Source organism: Cervus elaphus, chromosome 3 (genome assembly GCF_910594005.1).
Source record: "Cervus elaphus chromosome 3, mCerEla1.1, whole genome shotgun sequence".
Taxonomy (NCBI): Eukaryota; Metazoa; Chordata; class Mammalia; order Artiodactyla; family Cervidae; genus Cervus; species Cervus elaphus.
In genome coordinates, this window is record NC_057817.1 from 31,765,346 (window position 1) to 31,780,212 (window position 14,867).

A 14,867-nucleotide genomic window follows, 5' to 3' on the forward strand; every position below is an offset into this window, starting at 1 on the left:
ATGCAGGAGGGACCGCTTGTGGGATGAGGGCGAGGATGGTGTCCTGTGTTCTGGGACCCTGCGTACAGAGTCAAGAGAGCCCAAGAATAGAAGTACACGGGGTTAGCACATGGGCTGCCTTTTCCCGGGTGTCCATCTGGGCAGAGTCCATTGCTTGGGGCTGACAGGAATGCACTTGTGAAGATGATAAGAGGAGAATCCAAAGCACAGTGACCAGTTGGCATTTATTAGTGTAGTTGTGGTGTGTCGTTGTCATAATAGTCGTAGAGGAACCATGACTTTGTTATCACAAAGAAATAAATAAAGCTTATTTTTAGGAAAATTCTAACCGAGTAACTGAAATCGAGCAGTAGTACTAGAGGAGTCCAGCCTTGTGTGACATGGGAAGCTGGGGTCGAAGTCAGGAGAAATTCTACATACAGGGAGCGTCCACTTATGGCCCCTGCCCCAGCTCCCTGGCTAGAGCTGCGATGGCTGCAGTTACAGAATAAAAGGAAACCTAATGGAAAATGAGCTGAAACACGTGAGAATACACGGACTTGGATCTGCTGGGGTGAGCTGACCATGATCAGACAATCCGTTCCTCTCTCTGCAGAGAGGCTTAGACGTTAGCTTCTCCGGACCGCTTCCGAGTGATGTGCTCCAGGTGGGCATGCTCTGAGGTATCCAAGTCAATCTCGTACTTGGCGAGGATCTTAAGGATAGGCCTCAGCTTCAGCCACCACTGTTCCTTGGGGATGCGGTGCCTACAGAGGAATGAGGTGGTAGATGGTTTAATCTTCAGCACCCCAATCAACTTCTATCCGAGGCTATGGGAAAAAGGGGAGCAGCAGAGGCTGAATTTGGGACCTGAGCATCAGATCTGAAGTAGGTATGACTACAGGTGTTAATCCTAAGAAAAAAGGACTGAAGACGTGAACAGCCTGGGAAGAGTAGATCTCAGCAACTACTGGGGAGGGACCCACCTCAGGAAGCAGATGTACTCACTCAAAATCCGTCTGTTCCTTCAACTCAGTCACTGGTTGGAAGACCAGGGCCCTCTTACGCATCCCCAGAACACAGCCCGAGTCTGGGGTATTGGCAAAGATCCTCCCTGCAACAGGGATAGTCAGTCAGCTTCTATGCTGGGAACCGGCCTCTAGGAAAGCGGCTCACCCTCTTACCCCACCTACCGTTACGGTAACTCTCTTTGATTTTCCCTGACATCCAGTTCATAGCCTTTGCACCCATCTTAGTGGCAAAATTTCTGTCGAATGGAGTTGGGCTCCCACCCTGGGAAAAGAGTGATAAAATTACAAGGGGCAGGACTCTTAATGAAGTGGCAAAGACACGCTAATACACAGAGAAAAAGGAAAGGATGGGTCTCAGGTTTATAACCAGAAACAGGAATCCAGAAATCTAACTATGAAAGGAAATCCTGAAACCGGGCAGGGAACCAGGGTGTGCTGGGCTGGCACGTCTGGCAGTTTATCAGCTCTAGGAGTAATTAGTACGAGGGAATGCCTGGTCTCCCAGTTGCCTCTTCTAGCTCCGTGGCTGCATGACCCTGTTCATTTACTCCTAATCTTACTGGCCTCTCGGTCAGCTCCCTGCCCTTCACTAGCCTAGCAGCTTTTGTCAGTCACTATCGATGAACAAGTATTCCTTGTTACCTAATTTGGGTGCCCTGGTAGCACCTCAGAATAATGTAAAACATGATGCAGTTTCTCTGAACAAAGCAAAAGTAAGTGGGAAAATGGGAAGGAATGAAAAACAGAAAAGAGGTCTTCATACTTTATCCAATAGTACCCCATTCCTTCAGGAGCTGATAAGCCCATTCAAACCGAGATAATGTGAATTCAGCTGTGGGTACAGAAAGGTCAAAGGTCAACACTTAAGCGGCATCAGTGGGGAAGGTTTGGGATGGGGCAGGTCTCAGACCACTAGCAGCATCTGTGAGGCAGGCCTGCCTTGGACGCAGATTCCTTTCCCCCGGAAACCCTAGTGAGTGGAGACAGAGCCCAACCCTGGCGAGGCGCCCACACTCATCTCACAGGGTGCCCACGAAGGCAGCGTGGTGTGTGGGGAAAGACCGGGCCAGCTCATTTTGGCCTCACTCAAGTCTGATTAGTGGCCCTGGGAAAATTACTTCTCCTCTCTGAGCCTCATTTTCTTCATCTGAAGCAGTGGTTCTCAACTGGAGATGACCTGGCCCCCCAGGGGACATTTGGTAATGTCTAGAGACTTTTTTTCAATCACACAAGCAGGGAGGGCACACTACTAGTGAGGGCATCTAGTGAGTAGAGTCCGGGGGTGTTGCTAAGCCATCCTACAACACGCAAAACAACCACAAAAAATTTTCCATTTCAAAATGGCAAGAGTGCCAAGGTGGAGAAACTCTGCCCTAAATAAAGAGGATGAACCACAGAATCTCTCAGGCCATTCCAAGGTAGACTTGTGATTCTGTGACTGCAGAGCCTGCAGGCCCGTGCTGGGGCGGCCCCGACAGCCTCCAGCAGGTGGGAGGCCAGAGGGAGACTGGCTGCTGGGTGGGGGTTTTCTATGGCCGCACGGTGTGTTTGGCCCACCTGCTGCATGTGGCCCAGCACGTTCTTCCTGCTGTCGAAGATGCCCTTCCCCTCCTCGGAGTACAGGTTGAAGATGAAGTCAGTGGTGTAGTTCTCATTGCACTTCTCGTTCCTGCAGGAGAGATGGAAGCCTGAGCCGGGCGCTGGCCCCCTCCCTCCCCCCGGCCTTCTCCAAGCTCTGTGGGCTCTGCCCCTCCCAGTTCCATCTCCTCCCGTGGCTCGGGCTCTGCTGCTCCGTATCCACAGACTCCGCAGGGTGTGCCAGCCAGGGGTGCAGCCTGACCAGGACTGAAGCCTGACTACTGCTCCTCTTCACTCAGGAGCAAACCGGGGATGAGGTACCTTAACACCAGGCCCCTCTTCACAGTTGTTTTCATCTTTTGTACCAGATGTTCCACGTTCACCTGAAAATGAAACGGAAAATCCTAAACCCAGCTGAGCATGGACACGGCTGAGCAGGCCTCTAGCGGAGGGAGAGGGACATGAGGAGGGCGGGCTGCTGACAGCTCAGGGCTGACCGGTACCTAATCCCTTTAAGAAGGTCAGTGCAGACAGATAAGTGAAGACCCGGCTGAGATGGGCAGAGCAGGCAGAGGGAACGCTGGAGAGAGTGTGGGAACTGTCAGTCTGAAGCCCCTTCCCACCCGCTCCCGATCTCCCTTTCTAGGGGTTTCGGCTCTTCGGCCCTCAGAGAGCCACCCCTGCTCGTGCTGTTGGTCTCTAAACGGGTGGCGTTCGTGTACAGCAGTGCCTCGCTGCGGAGAAAACACCCCATCTAGGCTTTGAGCCAGGTGTGAAGGAGGGAGAGGGTCACCCTCCACTGACGGCTGGGCCCTTGGAGTAGTGAGTTCCCGCAGCCTGCCACCCTCCTCTCTGTGGCTCCAGTGAACGAAGACCTTAGAAATGAGGATCATAAGGGAATCCCCTCAAAAATGGAGTCAGGGGTCCGTTTGGTAGCAAGGAAAATCTGAAGTAGGGGGGACATGACTTTTTCAATCAGTTAAACCACCTGCTCAAAGTTTAGAAGTTTTATAACCTCACTGAACCTTGCTCATCTGTAATATGGAGATAATCCCTCCCATGCATGGCGGTTGTGAAAATAAAATGCAAAAAGGCACATAAAGGGCTTAGCTGCAGCCACCCTTCAAACGAATGCTCCAAGAGGAGCGGCACCACATACAGAATGTCACGCCACAGCACGTGCCCGGTGCTCTTCCTAGGACTCCACAGACCATCAGCTCTGTCCTTGCCTTGAGCTCTCACAGCTTAGGTCGCCATGGGGACGGGGGAACCAATGGGGCAGGGGAGAGCCTCCTAACAAGCTCTGGGTAGCCGTCTACCTGCAGGTCTCGAATGGTGAAGGGCTCCTCAAAAATATACGCAGCATCAGCCCCGGCTGCCAGGCCTGCCATGGTGGCCAGGTAGCCACAGTAGCCGCCCATCGTTTCAATGATAAACACACGGCGCTTGGTGCCTGCCGCTGACTGCTTGATGCGGTCACACGTCTGCAAAGACAACACGTCAAAGAAAGACAGGGTCAGGGATGTGACACTTGTCACTTCTCTGGCCCCACCATCACCCAACTCTGGAGCGATGTCCCCCCAGGCCAGCAGGGCCCCAGCGCCCCCTCCAGTTCTCGCCAACAAGGATGGTGGGCATGTCTGGCAAGTGCAGTGCGGACCGCCTCCCCCAGAGGCGTTCCTACCCTTCTGTGCTTGGGCTAGGGGAGCTAGGACGTAGGGCCTCAGAAAGGAGAAACCACTTGGTGTGCATAGTACAGATGCATCTCTAGGCTAGAGGACTCACAGCGAGGAGGATGGACACAACATGCTAAGCTCAGTGTGGGCAAATGCAGAGCTTGAGAAGTGTTCTCCTCACACTGCCACTTGGCTGGTACAAATCAAGTGGCTCACTTCCTAGCCCAGACTCGGTCCAGGGATTGGGGCCCCAGCCAGGGGCTGGGAAGCCGGAGGGACCCTCACCATGCAGATGGTGTTGAGGGCGGTGTCAGCCCCCACGCTGAAGTCCGAGCCGGGCACGTTGTTGGAGACCGTGGCAGGGATGACCACGAAGGGGATGCAGAGCTCATCATACTGCTTCCTGCCCTCCATCAGCTCCAGGCCCCCCGTGTAAGCCTGAGAAGACAAAGCCGCAGGGGCAGGAATGAGGGGGAGAAGGCGGGGGAGGGGGCAGGAGGAGAGGAAGAAATGGCAGGAACACTCACCTCAAAGCCCCCGATAATGACAAGGCCCTGAATATTAAACTTAGTGATGTTGGCACAGATCTGCTCGAAGCTCTTCTTGGGTAGAGTCCTAGTTGATTGGGGTGAGGGGAGGGGAATAGAATTGGGGGAAGAGACAGCAAAATCAAGGGAGAGAAAAGCGAGAGTTAGAAGGCACTGTGTTTATAATTTCTTAACTTGTGCCCCCTTCCTACCCCACTTCTTGCCTGGTCCAAGGGCACATGCTGGGGCTCTGAGATGCCAGAGCTGCTAACGGATGTCTAGATGGACACGTCTGCCCTCTGAGGACCCAGACAACAGCACTGGTCTCAGCGAACCTAAACCAAATGAACTGACACCCACGTGCAAGGGCTGCCTTTAGGGTGACTAGGTGGAGGTAATCCTGGAATGCCGCTCACCTTTTAGTCCCAAGTTTAGAACCACCTTGGCCAGTCCAGCCCCCAACGTAGCTCCATCCAGCTTCCTCGATCTGCGGGGAGAGATCACACAGGTCTGCATCATGGTCTGACACCACTACTCAGCCCTGGGCCCAACCCCTTGGCAGAGCTGTGCCAGGCACCACCGGCTTCTCCCCCTTCACTGAACATCCTCCACCCTTATGGCTCACTCACAAATCTTACACCGGGCCCCGTGCTGAACTCTGGGATAGAGAATTATATCAGACACGTTGTTTGCAAAGGGCTCATTTCAGTGCCTCCTGCCTCTTCCCACTGCCCTAAAATTAAATACAGCAGTTCCCCCTTTTATCTGCGATCCCACTTTCCAAGCTCTCAGTTACCCATCGTCAACCTTGGCCCAAAAATACTGAGTGGAAAATTCTGGAAATAAACAGTTCCTAAATTTTAAATTGTGTGTTCTGAGTAGCGTGATGAAATTTTGCACCATTCTGCTTCATCCCACCCGAGACGTGACTCATCCCTTTGTCCAGTGCGCCCACGCTGTATACACTACCTGCCTGTCAGTATAGGAGAAACACGTAGTACACAGCTGACCCCTGAACACATGTGGCTAGGGGTGCCCACCCTCTGCAGAGTCAAAAACGCACATGTAAATTTACAGCCGGCTCTCATGTCCACCGCTCTGAATCCATGGGTTCAACCAATCCCAGATCATAAAGTACCACAGGGCTTGCTATTGAAAAGTTCTGAGGAGTTGCCTAGAGGTCCAGTTAGGACTTAGCGCCTTCACTGTCATGGGCCCAGATTCAATCCCTGGATGGGGAACTAAGATCAAGGAAGATCAAGGAAGATCACAGCCAAATTTAAAAAAATTCTGCATATACGTGGGCCCACACAGTTGAAATCCAAGTTGTTCAAGGATCAACTACACATTGGGTTTGGCGCTATCGCAGTTTCGGTATCCACTGGGGATGTGTCCCCTGCAGAAAAGGGGGGACTGCTGTATCTGCTTCTGCTTGAACCCCAAGAAGAAGGTTGTGAGGGACAGGGGAACATGAGAGAACAGCCAGGTCGGCGACTGCACGCCTCCTCTGCACAAGCGCTCCTTGTCCGGCGGCAGTGCCCTCCTACCTGCCCCTTGGCCAGGCCCTCGAAGCCGTCGTGCACCACCAGCACCCGGTTGCCCTGGATGAGGCCGATCCTCACAGTGGAGCGGACGGCGGCATTCATGCCTGCGGCCGGCGCTCCCACGTTCATCACAGCCACCGTGTAGAAGCCACTCTACGGAAGGAAGTGGAGAGGGACAGAGGGCAGGTCAGTGAGGGGAGCTGGCCTCTGAGTCCGTCACGGTTCTGATGGCACATCCCTTGCCCAGGGAATGCCAGCACAGTCTGCCCTCACCCCCACTGCAGGGAAGCAGAAGTCTTCACCACAGATCACTAAAGCTGCAGTCCCTGACCCCAGACATCACTGCACAATGAACATGAGACCCCCCAGAGTAGTGTTGCTCCAAGTAGGATCCTTGGACCACCTGCTGTATCAGATTCACCCAGGAAGCTTATTCAACCTGCATATTCCTGGCCCCACCCCTGACCTGATCTCCCTCGGAGGGAGGGAATATGCATGTTTAATAAGCAACCCAGATCACGCTAGTGTAGATAAAATATTAAGAACCACTACACCAATGGAAGAGATGGCTCAAATATACTTAGATGTGATTATTACAGATTTGCCCAGAGAAATAACACATGAGCTTCTTTCCCCTTCCTTGCATGCTATCTTGTCAGCCCTGAAGTGGATGTGAGTCTTGAGTTCAAGACATCCAGGGCACACTAAGAACATAGGCTTGTATCTGGGGTGAGAGAAATTAACTTCTTGGTGTCCAGGTCTCCCCACTGAAGACAAAGGCGGGCAAAGAAGTCAGCAAGGCTGAAGGCTGCGTGGACTGAGGGGAGCGCTTCCCAATGGAAGGATGAGGGAGAGAGACGGCCAAGGGGAGACAGCAGCATGCCAGTACCTTAGACACTGGGGGTCTGACGTGAGCCAGAAGCTTGTATACCTCCCAGTTGTTCATGAAGCTCCTAAAAAAGGAGAGAGAGCGCGGTGTTTTCAGGCCATTCCCCAAGGCCAGCAGCCAAGGGGATCTGGTCTAAAGTTCTGTTCCCAGGGTGAAGGTCCACAGGGCAAGCCTCCAAGGACAGACGTGGAGCCTGAGCAGGGATTGGGGGCCGGGTGTGGGTGGGTATAAACCCGCTTGAAGTTCCACGGGGCAAGCCTCCAAGGACATGAGTGGAGCCTGAGCAGGGATTGGTGGGGTGGGAAGCAGGTGGGTATAAAGAGGCCATAAACTCACCAAATACCCCTGAGCACCACGCACCCCCCCACCTTGCCTAGAGACCCTCATGATCTAGCTGGGCCCACATACAGCAGTAACAAGCTGTGAAAAGCTAAGGCCAGGGAAAGAATCCGGGGGTGAACCAAGCCTCCCGGCCATCTCACAATTAGTTCTCTAGGGAAGAAACGATTGCACAGCAGTAAGAGAAGAAAACAGAAGCTCCCTTTTTGGGTCTGTGCTACATCGATTTTTGGCTTCATTCTGACATCTGATTTTTGTGGCTAGCGAACTCCTGGTCATTTCCTCACCGGCCCCTCAGCTTCATTGCTTCATCAAATTTCCTCTCATGCATGGCCCTGGTCACGTCCTTGGTCTGAGGGAGGAGAAGGGCAACAGTCAGAATCGGGGCAGGGTTCCGCACACAGCTGGGTTCCCATCCCACACTGAGACTCTGCCCGGCTCTGGGCTTGTGACTGGACCCTGCCCATCCAGTACCCACCCCCCGGACAGACTTTTACAGAAGGAGAATTGTCTGTGTTTTTCCTTAATTTTCTGAGTAACGAGCAGCAGAAGAAAAGGGCTAAAGCTATGCTCTATTTACTAGAAGATGTGCAGGATGGCAGAGCACACACAAATAACACAGCATCTCTCTCCATTCTACACCCAGGGCTCCAGCCTCACGGTGGCCTCTGAGCTAATAAGAAAATTAAGACTGGTCATCTGCAGGTGACCATGTAGCAAGAAAGTCTGATCCTGCCCCATGCTTCCCAACCACCGCTTTCTCCTCTGTGAACCAGTGCTTTAGCTGGGGGGCTTTCAGAGATACGGTTCCAGGCAAGGCTGGAGCTTGTCTGGCCTGTAGGTCATTAGGACTCCTGAGTCTCAGAGAGAAGCATCCAGGAGCTGGGGAGCCAGGCCTGAGAGGCAACCTGACACCTCAGCTCCCAGCCACTGCATCTGCTCTGTGGTATCAAAGGAGCGATTCCTCTATAATTAGAGCCATATTTCCTGAGCGCTCAGCATCTTCCAGACCACTCACACATCTTCTCTCCAATCCTTACACTCACGCTCAAGGTGAATACTTATCAGTAACCTCGTGATGGTTCAAGGGAGAAATCAGAGTGAGAGATGAGCTATCCAGCCAGACCTTGATAATATTCCACTGCTTTTAATAAGGTTTGGAGAGAGATTGCATGTCTCCTGAGGTTGGATATTAGGAGATATTGGGTCTCATTAGGTAGGATGTAGTGGTCTGCATCTTCTTTAGGAACATCTGTCAAGATGGGGAAACTGAGGCTTGGAGAGGGGACAGCTCCTGCACAGAGCACCCCGAGTGCCTTCCCCTCGTGTTCCTTCCTGTGGCACACAGCCCCCCCCACCTGCACCCACCTTGGCAGCCCCGGAAGCTGCTCTCTCTCCCAATCAGATCTCACACGGACAGGGGCTGGGGGCTAGTAGGAAGGTGCATCGGGGTCAGTACTCACCACCTGGACACACTCCATGAGGGGCAGGCGCACGGCCTGGTTACCAGAGAGGCTCACCACACAGGCTGGGGTATCCGGGGTCCCCTCCAAAAGCGCCATGACTGCTTCCACACCCATCCTGCTGCCCTGCAGGAAGCAAAGCCACTCTGGTCCAAGCCTTCCATCTAGTCTCAGCCTGGAGGACCTGGGCATTCAAGGCCCTTTCCAAATCATGAGCTGAGTTCCACATTTAAGGACTACAGCCAAGAACTCACTGGGCTTTACCTTCTGACCCACATTTCATCTAAAGCCTGATGATGCTTCCTCCTTTTGCCAGAAGAGCCCCCAAGGATTCTTCCTGGTTCCAGGGAACCATATCCACTACAGTTATCAAGAGGATTACTGGGGCTGAGTAAGATTCCCTTCTTGATCAAAGTAGGATAGGGGGTACAAACTGAGTGTCTAAGGTTAGATCTTAATCTTTCACTCATGCTGTAAGATATTCGACCCTAGTGAAGCATAGGTCTCCCATCATTTTTTGCAACAAAAGAGAACTCTTGAGCACATGGCAATGAGTCAAGGCCCACTGCAGTCCAGAGGCTGGTGACAGAGCAGCGTGAGCAATGGTTGAAGCCCCTGTGCTGGGGACGGACGGCAAATTGAGGGTTCCACAGAGCCCCATGACTCACCAGGATTCTGTCAAAGGCCGACGGCGTCCCACCCCGCTGCACGTGCCCCAAGACGGTGACCCGGGTGTCATATCCCAGACGCTTAACCACCAGCTGAAGGGACAGAGAGAGAGACAGAGTCGAGGAGAGGAATCAAGCAGGGACCCAGATAAAACAAGGATGACTCAGCCTCTTATCTTGTAATGATTCCTGTGTGGGAGGAAACCAGAGGGCCGGACACCGAGGGAGAGATGTGCACAAGAACTAAGGGGAGACTCAGAAAGTACTGGGGAATGGGCCCGGGGCTGGTAAGGTGTCATGGCCCCTCTGGCTCCATCCATACTAACATTTTTGATGTCTTCAGAGGAGATTGATTTCCCATTCTTGTCAATCGCACCCTCAGCTACGATGATGATGTTAAGACGAGAACCACGGTTCCTTGTCTGGTTGAGAACAAAGGGCAAAATGGTCAGCATCATGAAACTGATGGACAGGAAAGCCATCGGCAGCGGACCAGGGCAAGGGGACTTTTGAAGGGCAAGACGAAGTGCCAGTACCTCGCTGAGCCGGCGACAAAGGTGTTCCTCCCAGTCGTCATCTGGTGGACACTCAGGAATAAAGACCCAGTCGGCCCCACAGGAGAGGGAAGTGACAAGGGCCAGGTATCTGAGATGAGAGCCAGTAGTGTCACGGCCGGAGCCACAGATCACAGCCAGCCTCCCCCGTTCCCGACAAGGCCACCTAGTCCCATTGGGGGTGAAAGGTCTGCGGAGCTCCTGTTTCACTCTTGGGGTGATGGCAGGAGCCCCGAGACAGCTGCTCAGCAAGGTTCTGTCCCTCAAGAGGCCCTTCTATTCACACTCACCTGCCTCAGTGGCTCCCAGTCTCACAGCACTGTCTGCTCTTTCACACTGCATGCGCATGTGCACATGTGGGTGTGTAAGGGAGGTGGGTGGGGATGAGGAAAGGTGGCCACACCAAGAGAAATGTGTAGGCCTCCTGATCTGCCCCGCAGGTCTCCGGAGAAGAGGAAAGGGCTATTGCTTGTACATGGAATAAGTGAGTTAAGATGGTTGGGGCAGTCTTACCCACAGTGCCGGCCCATCACCTCCAACACAAAGGTCCTCTGGTGGCTGCAAGAGAGACACAGGGCTTACACAGTCCAAATGTTCCTATGGCCAGACCTGCAGGACCCCACCCACATCAAGGCCCAGGAACCTATCTATGGTGTATGTTTATGCTGTGGGCCTTCTGAGAGGCCCGGAAGACCCAGGAGAATCGCTTCAGCCACAGGGTGTCCTACCCAGGCCTGAGAAAGCACTGAAGAAACAGTGTCAGTACTGAGGCACTGTGTCTGGGAAGGAGGGACCCAGGAAGGGAAGGAGCAAGGGGAAAAGAAGTGGAGAGAGGACTCGATGACCTGGAATCCTCCAGGATCACCCTCGGGAGACTGCCATCCCTCTGTACCCCCATTCTCCTGCACTGCCTCCCGAGTCCCTCCCATCTGACCTGTGGCACGATGGCCTCTACGATCTCTGTGATATGGCTGGAAAGGTTTGAGGGGCCCTGGAATTGTCTTAGTCATTTAGGAGACCCCACTTGTGTTAAAGCCCACAGAGCAGCACGTGTGGGTAGAGAGTGGCCAGAGGTGAGTCTTACAGTATTTACGGAGCAGTAAAATTAAGTGCTCCAGGGATAATTCTTAGTTAAAAACAGTGTTCTAGTCCCCAGAAAACTGATCACAATAGTACCACAGCTCAAGCACTTTCATCTTTTCTAGTTCTCGGCCAACTGATCTGTTCCAGCTCCATCCTCCCATGCCGCTTCCTCTTGGGCCCTCACCTCTGAGCGGTAGTAGTGATGGCATCTACAATCTCTATGATCCGGTGCAGGGCAGAGTCGGTGCCGATGGTCATATCAGTGCCACAGAAGTCGTTGTCAATTGAGCCAACCAGGCCCACGATGTTCAGGTAGCTGGACTTGGTAGCCTCCTCTGCTGTGATCTTGCCTGATGAGGGGAACCAAAGCAGGGGGCCCTGGGTGAGGTCCCCAATGCCAGGGAGCAGGTGGCTGGAGAGGGCAGGGGCTGCAGTCCATGGCAATCGCCAACAACGGCAGAAAGAGGAGGGCAAAGACTGCCCTCTGTGTCTGGGCAACAACTTTCTCCCGTGAGAGGAGGAGGGTGGTGTGCACACATACAGAAACCACACTGATGAAGCAGCATCTTACCTGATTTCTGGAGGTCACTCAACAAGTCACTCCACTCAGAGCGGAAGGTGTCGGCCCCAGTGAGGCTGCCATCTCCCCCAATGACACACAGGTTGGTGATCCCACGCTTCACCAGGTTGTGGGCAGCTCGGAGCCGGCCTTCCCGTTCCCGAAAGTCCTTGCACCTGGCACTTCCAATCACCGTGCCTCCCTTTGGGGAAGAGGTGGGAGTCAGCTCCCCAGGTGACAGGCCAAATTTGGGCTCAACAGGCTGGGATTCCCCCATCCCAACATCACCAATGGCTCTCTGGAACTTCAGGAAGTTCCCTGACATCCTGAAGAGTCATTGGCCCCTTCATATGTGTGTGTGTGTGTGTGTGTGTGTGTGTGTGTGTGTGTGGTTTACAAGTTTTATTCTTCATGAAAAGGGTTAATGAAATTCACATGAGTTTCAAACTCCAGAGTCATGAATACTGATGTTGAAGTCTGTTGTCTAATGGCATGTAATTGTACAAGCTTAGCCATTAGTGGAAGACATGTGAGTATCAATTGCCTTTAACACGTTTCTATTTCATTTGTCTAGCTAGCTTCTTTGACTGCATTCAAGGTTATTCACTTTATCTTGATTTTCAGCTTGATTTGCATGAGCCTACGTGGAACTTTCCTTGTTTTTCACCTGCTTGTAGTTCACTGAGATTTTTTTTCCCCACTGGTCCCTTCTAAAGGAAGGTGGGATGGTGCTGGCTGAGGCATTGCTGGGTCATTCCCACGTTCTGCTACATCTCTTGGAAGATGGTTAAGATGGACCCATGCCACTGAAGGCTATGTCATGGTGACTGTCCCAAAGAGACCTAGGGAATACACACATATCTGTAGGCTTCTAAATGACCTCCATCTTTCTCATCTTAGACATGTATGAAGCAGCAGCAGTGACTTCAGCAGGGGCCAAGCACTGCCAGTCCTTTCCCCTTTGCGCCTGCAGAGCTGTGTGCCAGTGGGAGGACCCACAAGACCCAGGCGTTCACAGAAAAAACAGCTCTGAGTAGGGAAAGCCCTAAACTCCCAGGAGCCTGCAGACACCACAACAGAGGACAGCACACCGAGGGTTTTCACAAATGATATGAACTCCAGGCATCCATGCCTTCATGGGTATTGATGCAGAATTTTGGCTCATTCTCAGACTGCTTTATGGAGATGCCATTGCCTGTTTAAAATCTTCACTAAGTGCTGTTCATTAAATTTCTCCTCATGGATTTTTTTAGGGGATTGAGATAAAGAATGAGGATACAAATGTAATGTGTAGATTTCTCAGTAAATCAGAAAATGGGTATAGAATGACTTAGAGAAAGTAGCAAAAGGAGCTGTGGATACAATCAAGATCTTCTCAGGGTTTTTTTTAAACTCTAAAAGGCTATCTCGGTTCCTTCCTTCCTTAAAAGGTCTGGTTTCAGGTCACCTCATCGTCATCACATGAGGACTGGCAAACTTCAGCACTACTTCTGGCTCTGGCTCCAGGCCCCTGATGAGGTTATTTTCAGGGCCTGACCTTCCCCGTGACCCCAGAGCAGGACCCATTACATGCCAGCTCCTCAAGTCTTACCTATGACCTTTCTATAAAGAACAAAGCGTTCTGTGATCACATCGCAATCCTACATCCTGCCCCAGGAAACCAGGGTGATGTTTTCAAGTGCAAAGAGTAAAGGGTAAATGTAGCCCCTCTGTGGTCATAGAATCCCCTCCTACTAAGCCACATGGAAGGAAAACCATGAGCCCCACCCAAATGGGGTGGGACAAGGACAGCACAAACAGGGGATGGAGCCCTCTGGAACATACCAGCTGCAGCATCATCGAGACACTCTCCCACGTGGCTTCCCGGATGTTATCTCCACCATCCACCAGGCCTTGATAACCCTGTGGGGTACATTACATCCATTCAGCCTCTGAAAGGCCTCCCCAAACCCCCAGGATTAAGACAGGGTCCCTGGGAAGAGGTTCTCTGAGAATCATGTCACCTCCCATTACTGATGCCTGGGTGCTTCTGAGAAAAACACAGTCCAAGGAAGGAGGCATCAGTTGTTCCAATACCCTCTTCTAGTTTCTCTCATTCTTGAACATCAGGATGCCCTTCCTAACATTTAATCTTGATTTCTCTTATTTATGGCTCATCCCATTTCCTCCCAGGGGAACTAGATGACAGATGGTTTTGATAACCAGCAAAGGAGCAAAAAAGAAGGGGATGTTAGAAGGAGAAAAGGAGAGAAATGTGACTTGAAAAGAGACAATAACACTTCAGAGAAGAAAGGGAGACAGACCTTATGGAAAGAAGAGTAGACAAGGGATGAGAGGAAAAGGAGAGGAGGGAAGCAAGGAGGAGTTAGAACCTTGCAGAAACAGAGTGGGACTTGTCTTCCTGAGGCTCTGACTCTGGATGTGAAATACTAAGTTGCTTCAGCTTCCCTCTCTGTTTGGAGGGAGGTGAAGGGAAGGCAGAATTACTTCTTACTTTAAATTGAACAGGCAACATGAGGACCTGGTCTGCAGATCTCTGGGCCCCACTATCATTACTGGAGCCCAGAGTGGGAAGGAGTCATTCTTGGGGACACAGAATCAAGAGCAATTAGACATATAACCAGGAGATAAGGAGAGAGGGTGGGGAGAGGGAGTAGAAAACAAAGAGTTATGGGAGCACAGCAGAGAACCAACCTCATGGACAAAGAAGACACGGGCACCAGTATAGATGCCAACACGAACCACAGCCCTGACAGCAGCATTCATACCTGTGAGGAGGAAAGAGTCAGAGAGAGGTTATTCCTAGGAAAAGTAGCCCTGGGCTCTAAGATCTGAGTCAGTCCTTTTCCAAGGCTTTTCTCTGAATCTAGAATCTCCTCATCCAAGTCTTCTGTGCTCCCCATTAACCCTCAATTACTTCATTCAGTGTTAACATTACACAACTTACCTCCATTCACCTCCCCAACCTCCCCAAATT

At 52.1% G+C, this 14,867-nt stretch overlaps 1 protein-coding gene across 9 annotated transcripts in view; it reads right to left on the reverse strand.

Moving 5' to 3' along the window:
* Positions 1–205: 205 nt before the first annotated feature.
* Positions 206–14,867, reverse strand: part of PFKM (phosphofructokinase, muscle) — a 43,500-nt gene continuing 28,838 nt past the window's right edge. For all 9 annotated transcript variants that reach the window (XM_043885714.1, XM_043885723.1, XM_043885782.1 and 6 more), the window contains 21 exons: positions 14,585–14,658; positions 13,715–13,792; positions 11,903–12,092; positions 11,516–11,681; positions 10,762–10,806; positions 10,231–10,339; positions 10,021–10,116; positions 9,695–9,787; positions 9,027–9,152; positions 7,851–7,915; positions 7,225–7,288; positions 6,339–6,488; positions 5,208–5,278; positions 4,792–4,879; positions 4,550–4,702; positions 3,908–4,072; positions 2,910–2,971; positions 2,568–2,679; positions 1,173–1,272; positions 988–1,093; positions 206–746 (listed from right to left, as the gene is read on the reverse strand). In XM_043885714.1, the coding sequence (XP_043741649.1) occupies positions 602–746; positions 988–1,093; positions 1,173–1,272; positions 2,568–2,679; positions 2,910–2,971; positions 3,908–4,072; positions 4,550–4,702; positions 4,792–4,879; positions 5,208–5,278; positions 6,339–6,488; positions 7,225–7,288; positions 7,851–7,915; positions 9,027–9,152; positions 9,695–9,787; positions 10,021–10,116; positions 10,231–10,339; positions 10,762–10,806; positions 11,516–11,681; positions 11,903–12,092; positions 13,715–13,792; positions 14,585–14,658 (2,258 nt within the window). In that variant the 3' untranslated portion in view covers positions 206–601. The remainder of the gene's footprint in view (positions 747–987; positions 1,094–1,172; positions 1,273–2,567; positions 2,680–2,909; positions 2,972–3,907; positions 4,073–4,549; positions 4,703–4,791; positions 4,880–5,207; positions 5,279–6,338; positions 6,489–7,224; positions 7,289–7,850; positions 7,916–9,026; positions 9,153–9,694; positions 9,788–10,020; positions 10,117–10,230; positions 10,340–10,761; positions 10,807–11,515; positions 11,682–11,902; positions 12,093–13,714; positions 13,793–14,584; positions 14,659–14,867) is intronic.